The 16,513-nt window shown below is 32.1% G+C and overlaps 1 protein-coding gene across 8 annotated transcripts in view; it reads right to left on the bottom strand.

Moving 5' to 3' along the window:
* The window catches only part of Ogdh (oxoglutarate dehydrogenase Nc73EF), a 29,411-nt gene extending 14,657 nt beyond the window's left edge, over nucleotides 1–14,754 (bottom strand). For 6 of the 8 annotated variants that reach the window (XM_089632312.1, XM_089632341.1, XM_089632295.1 and 3 more), the window contains exons 1-5: nucleotides 14,674–14,754; nucleotides 7,815–7,956; nucleotides 5,646–5,786; nucleotides 3,209–3,362; nucleotides 975–1,042 (exon numbers count right to left, since the gene is read on the bottom strand). In XM_089632312.1, coding sequence (XP_089488438.1) covers nucleotides 975–1,042; nucleotides 3,209–3,362; nucleotides 5,646–5,786; nucleotides 7,815–7,919 — 468 coding nt within the window. In that variant the 5' untranslated portion in view covers nucleotides 7,920–7,956; nucleotides 14,674–14,754. The other 2 variants (XM_089632297.1, XM_089632305.1) reach the window with 2 other exon arrangements.
* Nucleotides 14,755–16,513: the final 1,759 nt, after the last annotated feature.

Raw genomic sequence — 16,513 nt, 5'->3', positions numbered from 1 at the left:
TTTCCAAATGAATATTGACGTTTCTAATGTGACGAATGTGAAAATCCATTTAAAAGTGGAATGAAATATCTAAGCATTTTTAACATTGCAGCAAGCCAACGAAATAAGTAACGGCGTTTCTGGCACAAAGAAACGTTTAAACGTGCAGGAACTGCAATATGCAGTCAGCATTTACAATGGGAATAAGATAAGATTATGGGGCATTCCTTAATGTTCAAATGTATATTAATATTCTTAGCATGAAATGATAGTTGAAGGGCTTCTATTCTTTAACTTTATAGCTTTACACGTTGAACAACTGTGTCGAACTATCATTTAGCTTTACACGTTGAACAACTGTGTCGAACTATCATTTAGCTTTACACGTTGATCAAGTGTGTCGAACTATCATTTAGCTTTACACGTTGATCAACTGTGTCGAACTATCATTTAGCTTTACACGTTGAACAACTGGGTAAAACTATCATTTAGCTTTACACGTTGAACAACTGTGTCGAACTATCATTTAGCTTTACACGTTGAACAACTGTGTCGAAATATCATTTAGCTTTACACATTGAACAACTGTGTAAAACTATCATTTAGCTTTAAACGTTGAACTGTGTCGAACTATCATTTAGGTTGGCCAATAAATGAACTCATTTGACTAAAGACATAAATAAAGAATAAAGCTTACATCAACACAACATCCTACAGTATAAATGCCATTCGGATGTATAGCTAGTGAACCAAAAGCGCCTGTAACCCACGTTAGATTTCCTGTCAGGCAATAGTGAATAGAACGCAATAGTTACCTTACTGGAGGGGGATGTTCCTTACACTGAGATAACTTCTAGTAGAGAGTGAAGTAAGTTCACAAATAATAATATATAATCATTAGCATTTATCATAAATAAGGGGAAACTAGCAGATGCACAGTGGGCCGCACTACCGTAGCAGTGCCGTCTAGCAGAGTGAGCTGTAATTAGATTCACCTGGTAACTTCTGATGATGGCCTGGACAGCCAGATGGTCGTCAATGATCTTTTCGTTCACCGGAGACCCTGGAAATATTCTTTACATTAATATCCAGTTGTATTAAACCCTCAGGCTAATTTTTCGCTTTTGGGAACAGCTCAGATGATAAAAATCATTGTATTTCCCTAACTGCCATGGTTAGAAATATGATCTAAACACCACACTTAATATTCAAATCTAGAAGATAACCACAGAATTAAAATGTGCACCTCTACAAAATAAAAGCCCATACTAAATACCGACCGATATTTGAATAATATTTATGAAACAATTTTTTTTTTTGATATTTTTATATGAAACAAATAAAAAAATGAGGTGACAATCAGTGGCGGCTCGTGACTTTTGATTGTGATAAAGTTCTCGATATTATTGATGTTGTTTAAAATGATTTTTTTTTTTAAATTTGATGTTTTGTATGAAGATTTTAAGGAAATTCCAGTTTGGCCGTTTTTCGCCACCACACCGATTTCATGAAAATCTTCCTACAAAAAACCGAATATTCGAAAAAAAAAAAAGAAGACATTTTCGGCTACTATATTACTACCACATTAATAATGGCATTTCTTGTAATATTAGCCCTCTAGTACACCCAAAAGTCAAGAGTAACCGCTGGTGATAATAATGTTTATAATACATATGTCTAATAAGATGTGTATTTTTTCATTATTAGTAATTTTAGTTCAGTGTTTAGAAGAAAAAATGTAAGGTGAGCCATTTTTAAAACCATTTTCATGTTTGCATTTAAAATTTTAGTATTTCAAAATATAAATGTTTATTTCGAATCATAAAATTTTGAACCTTTCAAAAACAGCTTTTAGTTTATATGTTTTATATGTTATTTATTATTTATTTATTATTTTATTATTTTAATTTATTATTTTATAATTTATTATTTTTAATTTATTATTATTTTATATGTTCAGAAATTTATTTGGATTTTATTGCAAAACGGAAACACTCCGATCTTCTGACAGAATATGCCAAAGGCCTGAGGGATTAACTGTCCACAGTTTACCCATTTCATTTAATGAAGGTGTTTTAAACACATTGTGAAAGAACTGTTGTAGTTTAACATGAACCGTACAAATGTTCTAATTTTAAATGGTGCAGACCGTCGCTTCAATTGTCATTAAATATGATGGACTTTGAAACACGTCAACCTTAAAACCACATAAACAATTATTAATTTTCAAAAAAATTTTTTAAGATTTCTCATCAATACAATGAATACACACATGCACAATTTAAAACATTTTCTGCCACCTTGTACATGCTGTGAAAAATTCATGTATGTCAACTTTTTCAAACATTGTAAAATTGGACATTCATGTAAAACAAATATAAGCTGTATACAAACGTTACAAAACTCCATTATAAAATTATTAATCCATAAATACACAAAAGCACACAGAAGTAACATCAAAATAATGTACAATCTTTGAATGTTTTACCTAGAGGATTATTCTTGTATAATATCATAAGTCAACAAATTATATCGTCGGATTCCTTATATAAGGAAAGAGTCTACCATAAACGTAACACAAGATTCACTCAAAATGATGGATTACTGGTTCCGAAATGTATCAATAAGTACAGAGAAAGAACTCTAAACTACATTGTGCCCAAGATATCTATTAATCTACCAATGGCAATCAAATATAATACCTTATGTACCACTAAAGTCAAATATAATCTAAGAAAATAGCTATTGGACACAGATGATATATACTGATGCCCTACTGAGGCCCTTGTATAGCTAATTGGAATTCACAATGGAACTTAAAAATATATAGAAAATTGTACCTACCTATGTATGCTAAATATGGATATTCTTTCGATGTGACTGTTTCAATTGTACTTGTCTGATATATAAAGCTTATAATGCAACTATATTTTTGTATTTTTATTTTTTCTATTCTGTTATATTAATTTAACAGTGTCATTGTATGAAGTGTCGTCTGTATGTACCTGCTGACAAACTGCAAAAGCACTTTAACAGGTTTAAATTGTAAAATAAAAAAATAAAAAAATAATATTGAAATAAGTGAACTTTGTACAGTTTTATGAGAATTAAGTATATTACATATTATTTTGTACTTCATCAGCAGAGAACATATGAACGATCTTTGTACCATAAAACAAATAATAAGTATTATTTAGGTCCATATTATGTTGATTGAAGAGGGGGGTACCTGCTAGAGAGGGCCCGCCCATCATGCCCCCGTGGGGCACGAGCGCAGAGAGGGGCACGGTGTTGCGGGCAGGGGGTGCCAGGCCGGGGGGCGATTGGTACGCCGAGCCCGGACCCGCCCCTCCAGAGGAGTTGCGGAAGAAGGCATCCCATGACTGCAAAATTAATCAAATCATGAGATTAATGCTTTGCTACAAATACATAGTCATTTTTTATATTTATTTGTAAATTGCGGTTTTTTTAAGAAAAATATGTTTTCAATTATATTTTTAACTTCTTGGTGTTATTTTCACACACTTAATGTAAATGTGATTAATTTAAATAAAAATAAAAAAACATTAAATATTTATTTTATGAATTTTTATAATAATTAACATTAAACTAAATAATATACATAATTATTGAAAATGTGTTGGGGAAGGACAAGGTCAATGAATTCATACAAACCAAATTTTCAATCACTCTAAATCTTATCTCGTGAATCATAAACGATAGTAGAAACTCATCGGAGAATCTTTATTATATTTTTATCAGAGATGCAATCAAACAAACTATATCTAGAACCGTAATTTTAAAATATACATATATATATGTACATTTATATTTATGAAATTGTTGTTACATGATGACATTATTGGAGTTGGGAAGAGATCAACATGCATTTATGAGATAAACCTCACAGATAAATCATTTGATCCATGTGTCAAATTATTTTTTTATTTTAAAAAGAAAGACAAACATTCCCGGGTTACGAATAACCTGACAATATTTGAAAATCTCCTACTACCACCACAGTAAGCTGAAAATGTTGCTTGTGTTGTGATGGAGGACTTAGCCAGCCGAGGAATTGAACACACTACGTCTGGGTGGGACCCAAACGCGATGTCAACTCGGCCACCGGCCGGTGGCAAATGAAGTCATTGTCAGAAAAAAAATAGATACTGTGAGAAGACTGTAGGTATTAGGAATGTGTAATGTACAGCAGTGATGCACTACCCATGACCTAATCATTGCGGCCCATTTTGTTTAAAAAAAACATCAAAAGTTTGTATCACCCAGATAAAATATATACAGGGTGTATCGGCACTAACCCGACAAACTTTAACCAGCTATTCCTTAGCACATTTGGAGTAAAAAATGTTATGGGCACTTTGCTGTCCGGTAGCATTTTTTTTTCAATTAAAAACAAAAAAATTTGAAATTTCCACACTACATCACTGTCATTGGCATTGCGTTTCGTGTTCAACAGCTGTAATAAGCAAGTATGTCAAAAAGCGTCTTCGCTCTTTCGCACACACTAAATAATAATAGTTAAAAATGAGATGAATGGTGCCGTGCCATTTCGTTGTGATTGTAAAAGTGCGCCAATATAGGTACACACGTGCATTATTCCACTACGGAATTCGAATAAAATATTTTTGCCGGATGGGTTTTCAAACTTTGACAAAGGATAAAACAGTGGTGATATGTGGTGAAAATATGAATAGTAAATTTTTTATTAAAAAAAAACCTTACCCGACAGCAAAGTGCAGATAAGATTTTTTACTCCAAATATGCTAAGGAATAGCTGGTTAAAGTTTGTCGGGTACGAGCCGATACAACCTGTATATATGTACATATTCTCAAGGATGGTAATAAGACAACCAAAGGGGTGTGAGGTACATTGCTATAATTTTTAGATGAGGAGAGATTTGGTACTGAAATGGTTTCGCACTTCTGCAGAATATTTTATCACTATTCTATATAACGTTGTTTGACTTAAGTCCTAGAATTATTTGTATTTCTTTTTGTAGATAGCATTGTTTGACTTTAAGCCCACGGAAAGTCCTCATCATAGCACAATGTGTCCAAAGCAATGTCAAATCACTTGTAACCTTCGGGAGCGAGTAATCGGGCAACGGATAAATTCCTAACATTCATATAAAATTAATATTTGAACAAAAATAATCAGATCATATATTTAAAAAAAATATTCAGAAAAAAGGTTATTGATATGACCGGCATTTTGAACTTGCGACCTTCCCCTATCTGGAGAATACTCCAGAATTAGAGCATACGCCCAGATAGTGGCAGGTTCCAAGTTCAAGTTCAATTGCACCAATAACCTTTTTTTTTAATTTTGTTTGATTTTCTAATACACATATGAATTGATTATCACTAAAATTGTTTCAATATTTTAAATTTCAACATTTTAGAGAGAGTTATCATTTTTAAATCGTGTCTATAAAAAATCATTATAACCTATACAAGGCTGGCCTTTTCAACGCAATCTATCCCATCAAGCGGCAGGTTTGACACAATATATCTTTTTTAGTGAAACGTCACAGATCACATATGCAAAATCAATTTAGGGACAACCGCCGATGAATCATATATATGCGACAGTCGCAGGTAAAGGTTAAAATAAATAACATAAAAATTTATTTAGTAATATTTACCGCATGAACAGACTTGGGGTCGGCCAGCCATGCGTTGTACATGTCCTCCACGTAGGCCCCGCTGGAGCCGTTCAGGAAAGGCTCCGTGGCTGCGGCCGAGGCGTAGCGCCGGGGGCTGTAGCAAGATGTCACACATGGTGCCTGCAACACACACACACACACCAATTAATATTCACACATCAGAATTTTAAACTTTTCTCAACATATTTTATTTTTTGACGATTACCGGTTTCAGCTTATTATAGTCATCTTCAGAATGGTACAATTATTCCTTATGGTTTGTATGCACAACACAATATTATTACAAATGTTGTAATATTGATTATTGAAAGAACATTAACCATTTTCAATGAATATGAGAATTAAAGACACAAAAAAAAAAAGATTAGGTTGTGACGAAGACTCAAACTCGCAACATCTATTCTATCTGGGAGTGATGCATTAACCAATTTCGCCATCTGAACCAGTTTGGTATTACTTGATTGATTCACTCCCAGATTCAGTAGAAGTTCAGAGTTCAAGTCTCAGTTACAACTTAATCTTTTTAATTTTCTATGTCTTTTTCTATTTTCATATACATATTATTCTTTGAAGATTGTTAATACTCATTTCATATTCTTTGTCATAATGATAAGAGGACAGGGGCATAAAGCAAACTTTAATTCATATCTACGATAAACCATTTTAAAATTTATATGCAGGTGGGTTAATAGATTTTTATCACCATTCCAATATGCGTCAATTCACATCAGATAAAATTAGTCATAAATGCGGTAATGAATTTCCACATGACAAAAAGCATAATCTGCTTTGATTAAAACGTGATGCCTGTGTATTTGTTTTAGTAATTTGCATATTGAATATAATCTTTTTTCTGATAGGCTTAAGGTAATAATTAATGAAAAACATTTTCCAGAATAGAGCATGTTTTCGGTATCAATCTGAAGGAAGGTATGGTTGCTATAAAAAATTCTACCAAATTTATGACAGAAATTCTGGAATATTGTATTAAACTCTAACCCCCATACTTATAAACCCGGTATAAATATTACGCGGCACTTAAGGTTAGAACAGTGAAAAACTTGACTGATTACTTGGCGTTTGTTTGGTGAAAATGATAAAAACTTAAACCAGGCTTAAGGCCGGCTTGAACATATCAAAATAACCAAATTATTCGGATATTAATGAAAAAAAAAACTTGCCGTCGTGGGTTATAATATGATCTAAACGGTGTTAGAAAGAAAAAACACCACGCTTTATATTCTAATCTAGAAGTTAAGAACTTAAGAATTAAAATGTCCACCTTCATGAAACTAAAGGTTCCAATCACAATATAAAAAAAAAATAAGACACTTTTTTACAATAAAAGATATAAATTTGTTTTAGACCACTTTAATTTTAATTGTACTCTACCGGTTTCGGAAGTACCCTTCCTTCGTCAGGAGAATATTAAAACTGAACTTGAATTTTTTATTCATTATTTTTATATGAAATGAAAAAAAATGAGGTCACAATAATGTTCATAATACATTTGTCTTTTTTTGTTTGTTTTTATTTTTTCGTTATCAGCAATTATTTTAGTTCAGTGTTTAGACAAAAAAAAACGTAAGGTGAGCCATACTTAAAACTTTTGTTTTCATTTAAAATTTTAATATTTCAAAAATGATATGTTTATTTCTAATAAAAAATTTTTAAAGTGTATTCAAAACTTTTCAAAAACAGTTTTTGGTTTTCTGATATGCTCAGAATTATTCCATTTATTTGGATTTAATTGCAAAGCTGAAATACTCCGACCTTCTGACAGAATATGCCAGAAGCCTGACGGGTTAATATATATATTTTTTTAATGAATAATATTAGTACGAGGATTTCTACAAACACCACAGTACGGTGTACATCCATACTCTTGTATGCATATTTTTTTACAGACGTACACAGTACGACCATACTCTCTTAAAGATTAGCAATGAGAATAGTCACAGCACGCCCCCCGTACCATCTGTCTACATATACCCTCTCCTATAGAATATTGATAAACGGATAAAACAGAACAATGACAAAGCAGGACATGATAAAAGAAAAGGTTAGGATAGTTTAGATTTAAGGTTTTATTTTTGCTTTTTTTGCTTTCCTCAATGTTCTGTTTTGTCATGCAACCTAAAATATTACCTGCTGGGAGGTCTTCTTAAGTAGCCATGAAGCAAAGGTTTTGTCTCCACTCAGCGTAGCGAGGCGGGGAGTGAGGTGGTTCAGCACCGTTCGGGCGCGATGCATCTTTGCTTACTTCAAGGCCACTTCCTCTTGATACCGGCTGCAAACAAACAAACAACACACACACAATCAGTAATCGGTTAAATCCATCACATCACCACATATTTATTACTTAATCACCACGGATAAAATAGAACATGATTACAATAATAATAATAAAAAAGTTAAATTATCTTCACTTTGTTCGATATTCTATTATGTCATGGAACCGTAGTCGTATTTAACACAGTATTTAAAATAAAATAAAAACTTAGTATTAGAGTCAATGAGGCTAGTAGAGTAAGTGACTATTAGAGCGAAACTGTTCAATGTCAATCGAATCCAGCAGAGGCGTCTCGTAATTGTTTATACGGGTCTTGACTTTGGATGGTGTATTTCTATAGGCGAAAATTCCAACTTTTCAACTAACTTTTTCACTACAAAATGTTGAAAATGTTAATATTTGTAAAAAACTTGATCTAGAAAATCGTCCACTATATTTCCCCAGTGTTCAGATATAAAAGATTGATATTACATAACTAATAATCAACCAAATGGGTTCAGACTTCAAAGATAAATAAGTACTTTTTTGTAGTTGACCCATATGACACTTTTAATTAGATATAAACACCAGAATGTAAAGCCATTCCCCAATAATGTAATCTTCTGTTTATTTTGTTGACATTTCTCGTAATATCCCGCAGTTACAAAAATTAATATAGATAATACTTTCTATTGCCATCGCCTCTAATAAATATGGTCATGGACATGGTACCTACTGTTAAATCTTTTATATGAAACGAAGGAACGAGTAATGATGTTTTTAGAAAATTTCATCAGATTGTTGTGATTATACACGGTGTCCGGAAACTCGTAGTACAAGCGGGAAACTGGAGAATCTACACCACATGGGGAACCCAAATAAACATAAAGTTTTTTGATTTGAGCATTTTCACAAAAAAAAACAAAAAAACAAAAAAAAATATTTTTCGGCTATTTTAGGGTTAAAGTTTTTTCTGGTGTTTAGGGTTGAACAACAGATGTTTTAACCTTGCAGAGCAGAAATATTTTATGATTACACCGGATTAAATGAAGGGTGATTTCAAAATAATGCTTCAAATCTGAGTTTCTTCATTTGTTTTACTTTCAAATAGTTTTAATTAGTTGGGTACTTTGATCTTCAGTAATAATTTATAAGAATTTGATTTAAAAAAAAAAAAAAAAAATCAACTTCTAACTCGATTTACTCGATAACGAAAGCTCTAATCAAAAAAAAATATACTACAAAATCGACTCCAAATGTGATGTAGATTCACCAGTTTCCCGCTTGTACTACGAGTTTCCGGACACCCTGTATATATTTCCTATAACTCCCACAATATGTCAAATAAACAATAATCCAGACAGAATTAAAACTTATCAAAATTTTAAGTTTGTGTTGAGTCACAACCAGTTATACAGGGTGTCCGGAAACTCGTAGTACAAGCGGGAAACTGGTGAATCTACATCACATTTGGAGTCGATTTTGTAGTATATTTTTTTTTATTTGAGCTTTCGTTATCGAGTAAATCGAGTTTGAAGTTGATTTTTTTTATTTTTTTTTTTTTTTTTTTAATCAAATTCTTATAAATTATTACTGAAGATCAAAGTACCCAACTAATTAAAACTATTTGAAAGTAAAACAAATGAAGAAACTCGGATTTGAAGCATTATTTTGAAATCACCCTTCATTTAACCCGGTGTAATCATAAAATATTTCTGCTCTGCAGGGTTAAAACATCTGTTATTCAACCCTAAACACCAGAAAAAATTTTAACCCTAAAATAGCGGAAAAATATTTTTTTTTGGTTTTTTTTTTTTTTTTTTGAAAATGCCCAAATCAAAAAACTTTATGTTTTTTTGGGTTCCCCATGTGGTGTAGATTCTCCAGTTTCCCGCTTGTACTACGAGTTTCCGGACACCGTGTATACTACTAAATATAAAGATGCAGGAAAAAACATTACAAATTTTCATACCTACATAAAATAAAATTGAATATCGATTTACATTAATGATGACTTTCTATAAACCTAGGGCTTCTAGCAGCTGTAAATTCAGAAATACCTATTTGGAGCATGTGAGAATGGTATACGTAATCAAATACCATATTTCCAACTCCAGTGAAATAGTGGCAATATCAACAACTCTGGCTGCTAGAGGCGCTCGTGTAGCATATTGACTTTAATATTCCTTTCAATGGCGGCAAATTGAATTTATTTAGTACTTAGTGGTGGTGTTTTATAATTATTACAGAATGAAACTGTGACAAGGTCTCTGTACTTTCTCTTTGGAATTACAATTTTGACAGTTCCAGTTAACAGCTTGCCACTACTGGAGCATGGAGGTCAATTACAACAAGGTCTTATGTACTTTGTGAAGTGAAAATAAATTTTTATTTTTCAGAGTAACTTTATTGAGTAAAAACTCAAATTGTAATATTTAAATATTGAAGACAATATTAGTGATTTCTAAACGAAAATCTGAAACAGAAAAATCAGAAAAGGAAACGGTCACATCTGGGACACGAACCCAGGATCCTTGTCTTTCCGGGACAGTGCTCTACCAACTGAGCTAATGGGACCCTATTCCCCTCGGTCACTTTTAACTGTATCATACTTCGAATAAGAACTACTAACATTGTCTTCATTTTTTCACTGCACATTTTTATTGGCAACTGTCCCAGATGTGACCGTTTCCTTTTCTGATTTTTCTGTTTCAGATTTTCGTTTAGAAATCACTAATATTGTCTTCAATATTTTATTTTTGAAAATAAATTACAAAAAAAAAAAAATTTCTGTAAATCACTTTTTAAAGTCATAATATTTTTCATTCACACATTGTAATTTCACAGAGATATTTTCACAATATTTGACCTCAATGTTAAAAAAATATTACATAGTCAGATAGACCAACAAACACTGAACAGGGTAAGGCTCTCGATTAACAATATGGAAGACACGGGTTCAAATCCCGGCATGCGCAAGTAAATTTCATAAATTTATCAAAAATAATATATATTAATCAGTGACATAATCACAAATAGAATTAACAAATCGTTCTTGAAACATGGTTAATTTTTTCATTTTATTTAAATTTTACTTATCTACGATTATTTATTTTATGTTAGCATTAGGTACCTACCCATTATGTTTTTTCATTTTATGTTTATTTTTGGTAATTTTTTCCCTAACCGTCGAACTTTAAGGCAGATATTGTGGAAATTGCACTTATTTCAACAATTAAGACAAAAATAACTATTTACATGCACAAAATGGGTTATTAGGTTTTTAGTTTGGGTTAATGAAGTTATTTGTGCGTATTTAGATACAAAACTTTCACAAATATCAATCGGTACTAAAAAAATACAATATGGCGGCATATGGATTATTTTATAAGGGAAATTTTGAACTTGAGTGACTAAAAATGGAATTAGTCTGCATCTTTTACCATCTCTCCCAATTTGACTAGCTGTTTCTTGTAGTAATTATGTTGAAAAAAAGTGTAATTTCCATAATAATATTTACCTTATTTTTGTCTGGATAAACGTAACGCATGTTATAATATACGCATTCATAGATGGCGTTAATTGAATTATATTATTGAAATACATTATATTTATTTGCACCCATACATGAACATGAATAAATAGTTTTGTCTGTATGAAAAATGAGCTATAAATCTATATATTTAATAATTCTAGTAATTAATCTTGATGGTGGATATTGACAACAAATATATATATAATTAATTTAATTTTGTCATTGGCGGTTCCAGTTAGTAGCTTGCGACCACTGGAGCAAGGAGGTCAGTCCACTTAGAACCTTGCAACTAACCTCATACACGGAATACAAAGGTTGAATACTTCACACTAATCATTACAATGATTCCAATTTCATTGAAAAGCTTCACCTGCTTGAAATTCCTAATGTGACCACTCGGGCGATTGTTTGTATATACATAAATTACATTTACCATATTATTTAATTGATAAAATTATTCAAAATATTAATATGGAAATATATGAACTGCTTACTGCGGTTTAAAGCCAATGAAGCCAGCCAGATTTCGCCGTTTATCCCATATTTTTCGGGTCTATAAATATGGCACATTATTACAAGCGATCGCTCAAAATGATTTTGCAAACTTGCCATAATATGCCAAAAATCGCTCGAGGGTAAGATGTTTACCAAATGACCTGGCACTAAAAACAATTTTGAAAAAAAACTCAAGCTGAAGCTAATTCTATCGATAAATAATGACATCATCTTGAGCGTGACAGCATTCTATTTTCTATGATCTTACATAATTACTGATAATTTTGTTTCAAAAATTAAAATACTTGTAATTGTTCAAATATTAGTCACAAGCATCCAAAAATTCTCTGAACATACTATTCAAATTTTATGATGCGTGAATAATATCATAGGCAATAATTAATTGTGTACCACATACATGTATTTAAACATAATAGCGGTGAGTTAAAAGATGAAATATTTCTGCAATTAGGTATTATAATTTATCTTTAATTGGGTGCAAAGAATAAAAAAAAAAAATACCTAATAACATGTCTACTTAGGAGAAGATGTTTTGAAGTATGTAAGAATAAATCAATAATAATAATATGGACTACCTACTTGAATTAAGTTCTATTAATTCAGGGTTAAATAATAAATCAAATAAGTTAAGTAAATTGTAATAACACTTTTGCAACATGTAAAGTCTGTCTAAGGAAAAACCAAATTAGAATGGAACAAATCACCATCCAGAAAATTTGGCAAATTACCAAAATCAGTGAGAACTAAATATATCCATGAAAAAAATTTCCGGAGGAAGAATAGATCGTAGATGTTATGCCATAATCTTAGATAAAAGTAGCATTGTGGTAATATTCCTCAGTTAAAATCAAAAACACTTTAAGAGACAAATACAACGTCAGGATGAGAAATTTACAAAACTTATTGCAATGCTGACATTAAGAAAGAGGCAAATGAGATTCTCATCAAGGAAGATTATATTTCAACTTAATTACTACAAGAAACAACGATTTACGTCTGGATAGATGGTAAAAGTTGCATTATAATTTCATTTTGTTCGTGTTCAAAATTTACCTTTTAAAACATCCCTTTGCCGCTATTTTAGACGTTTTTGTATGGAGTGCCACTCGTTTTAATTCAAATAAGTGTAAAATACTTAAGGCGATGCACCATGAAGTGTATTTGTAATTGGGCCGCTAAAAATAACACTCATAATAGATAAGGTTTGGAATTCCCGCTCAACACCAGCCGCCTGTTTTTATTTATGCAAGAAAAAACATTGCCAAAAAGCGTGTTTTATTTTATTTTACGAATTTCAGGCACAAATATTTTACGATCATTTTCTTAAGAACGTAATTTGCCACATTATACAACAAAACCATAACCGAAAATGGGTTCGTAAGCAGGGGATTTTGAAAATATTTTTTTCTGGACTTATAAAAAGAATTATCAAAAAAATGCCCGACTATTTCAAAAGCCAAGATGTGTTCTACTCGAAGTATTTAATTAAAGCATCTAAAATATTTCTCAGCGATCAAATTTCAGACTAAAAACATATGATTTGGCATTACTTTCGTAGTGCTTCGCCTTAATTAACCCAAACTGAGAACCTAATAACCTATTTTATGCATGTAAATAGTTGTTTATTGAAGTAATTGTTGAAAAAGGTGTAATTTCCATAATCTGTGCCTAAAAGTGCGGCGGTTAGGGAAACATTTACAAACATTTTTTGTAATAATTTTAATTTAAATCCCAAGTTAGCAAATGAGCTAGCAATGAGTTGAGTATGTAATATTATTTAGTAATTATGCTCTTGGCCCAAATACAAAAATGTTTACAAGAAAACAAACACAGCAAGCTGGCAAGGTGTGCAAGTGCGGCTTTGGTTATGATATGATTGAGAGGTTATCATAAAATATAAAATGTCACTAAATTAAATATACCTACACATTGTGCGTTATTTTTGATACCCAAGACCTACCGATGATTAGATAATATTATTATAGTGCTTTGATTTGAGATTTTCACGGTCAAAATTATGATTTATTTTGAAGGCATAGTAATTGTTTCAAAATGCATAACTAATAAATTGCTCTCGAAATTGTACAACATCGGCCGCAACAATAAGGACTTCATACAGTAATTTAAAATAAGCCGAATGAATCACCAACTCATGATATTATAGAATCGTAGTGGAAACCAGTTGTACAAAAATAATGGGAATTTCCAACCCCCTACAGATGACCAGATTGCCGGTGGCCAGATTGTTCCAAGAATTTGACGTTTGAATTTTTCACGAGAAAGTGACGTCACTCATTCACATGACATTTTGCAATAAGATGAAAAATGCGAATTGAAAGGTGCACGTCAAGTGTTTATTATTAGTTTGCCTTAGGCGGCGTTTTGAAATTACAAAAACCTTGACAGCCCATAGTAAAATTACGAGCACAATTTAATTATCAATGAATTATTCCACACGTTAACGATGTTATTTCCCAAATACGAATTTCTGATACACAAATAAGTACACATTGCAACCTCAAATCAATATGGGTTTCCAATATATTGTTATATAACATACATTTGTAAAATATAATTTAAGGTGTATTCCATTAAAACATCCAACCCGTAACACACTACTCACGATTTGGGTCCAAAAAACTGAACGATTAACGTAAAAATCGTAAATTATCTAGCACAATTACCTGGACTTGGAAAGTCAGCCGCGAACGAGCACGAAAATTTTGATAAGTGATGGGCTAACCCAAGATCGATATTAAAACGTCACAAAAAATATTTTTAGATAAAACATTTTGTTGCGTCAATAATATAGTATACTTTCGTTTTCAATTAGAATGGTGGAAAAATAAAAATTAAACGTCTAGATAAATTTTGCGGAAAATAATGTGTATCATACGTACACGAATGTCAATGAAGCAAGGAGTGTGCGGCGATGTAGTTGTGTAGAGGTCTATCCTCTGTATGCTTCCAAGTGCTTATGGGTTTAAATTTGGCAATAACACTAATAATATATATATTTTTTTTATTGAAGTTTTTTAATTTCCATTGTTCTTTTTTAAAGTCTATTTTTTACGAAATAACCATAAAAAATTAAATTGCGTAATTTTTTTATCATTTCATTGATAATTTTTTTTGTTCAATTTGCGCTAAATAGGTGAAAGGTGGTATAAAGTATCGATTATAATAGGATTTATGACGTTTCATTCGCGCCCTCCCTACTCAGTGCTGCCATAATTTAAATAATGTGGTAGCATACAAATAATAGTAAGTTATATTGATTCAACTAGCTATGACCGGGGTTATTTAAAAAAATAAAAATACCAACTGGAAAATCTCTTAGGACGGGTTGTTTCGGAGGATTTGAACAATTCATCAAATTTCAATGTTGATTTCCGGGTTCTGTGAAAGTCCTATTCAAGTTCTATTATTATATCAGCATAGGGTAGTTGCTTGACAGAACTGAAATAAAAACAGAACTTGAAAAAATCTTTCACAGAACCTGAAAATTAACTTTGAAATTTGAAGAATTGTTCAAATTCTCCGAAACAACCCGTCCTTAAAGTACACATTCAAGGTATTTTTTTTTATATCGGGGTTATAACCAGGACCGTCCTAAGTCATGAAGGGGCCCATGAGCATACTAGGTTTGGGGGTCCCTTTTGAAAGCACATACAAATATTCTTTCGCGTTTGGAAAGGTCAAATAAAAATTAAATGCATACTTTTTTAAATGCGTAGATACCTACATAGATGTGAAAAAATATTTCGAAAAGAATTGCGAATACCACACATTAGTTTCGAATTCTCAATAAACTCGGATCCTGTGGAACTATGGCATCCCCAACTGGAATAAATAACGAAGGGAGTGGAAAATTCGTTACAATACTCACACAAACACGGAATAGGGCCGCAGGCGAAAAGTTTCCATAGTATCTCCATTGGGGTAGGTTTGTGATATGGGTGAAGGGAGTGAAATGTGAATGATAGCCTTCACAAACACACGGAAAAAGCGCCGCAGGCGAAAGTTTTGACATTATATTGCCGATTGGGGTAGGCATGAGGTGAGGATGAAGGGAGTGGAATTATTGCATTCACAAATAAACGGAAAAAGCGCCGCACGCGAAAAAGTTTCAAGGTCGAAGAGCAAACCAATAAATGCTTTCGATTTAAATTTTTCCGAGAGTCAGCATCCCAACAATATTCAGGCGAAATTTACTTGAGTATTTTTTTGAATGGAAATATTTACCAAACCAACCACTGCTGGCTAAGTCCTCCATCATTTTACAAGCAAAATTTTTCGATCACATGAAAAATCATGCGTCCTCAATGTGTCATTTCGTCACCTAGCTGGGCCCCCCTCCGATATTGAAGCATTGAGAAGAAAATGTAACGCATTATTTTGAAAGTCCTTTGTCCTCAATATGTACCATTTTCATAGCATCGCCAAAGAAGAAATTTGGAGCAAAGATTGGAACCCTAGGCCGGGGCCTCTCGGACCTAGGCGGACATCCGACCAGTCTGTATC

The sequence above is a fragment of the Hesperophylax consimilis genome, chromosome 1 (genome assembly GCF_061612785.1).
Source record: "Hesperophylax consimilis isolate HC1 chromosome 1, BYU_Hcon_1.0, whole genome shotgun sequence".
NCBI lineage: Eukaryota > Metazoa > Arthropoda > Insecta > Trichoptera > Limnephilidae > Hesperophylax > Hesperophylax consimilis.
The sequence above is the reverse complement of the archived record's forward strand: the minus strand, read 5'-3'. Positions and strand labels throughout refer to the sequence as shown.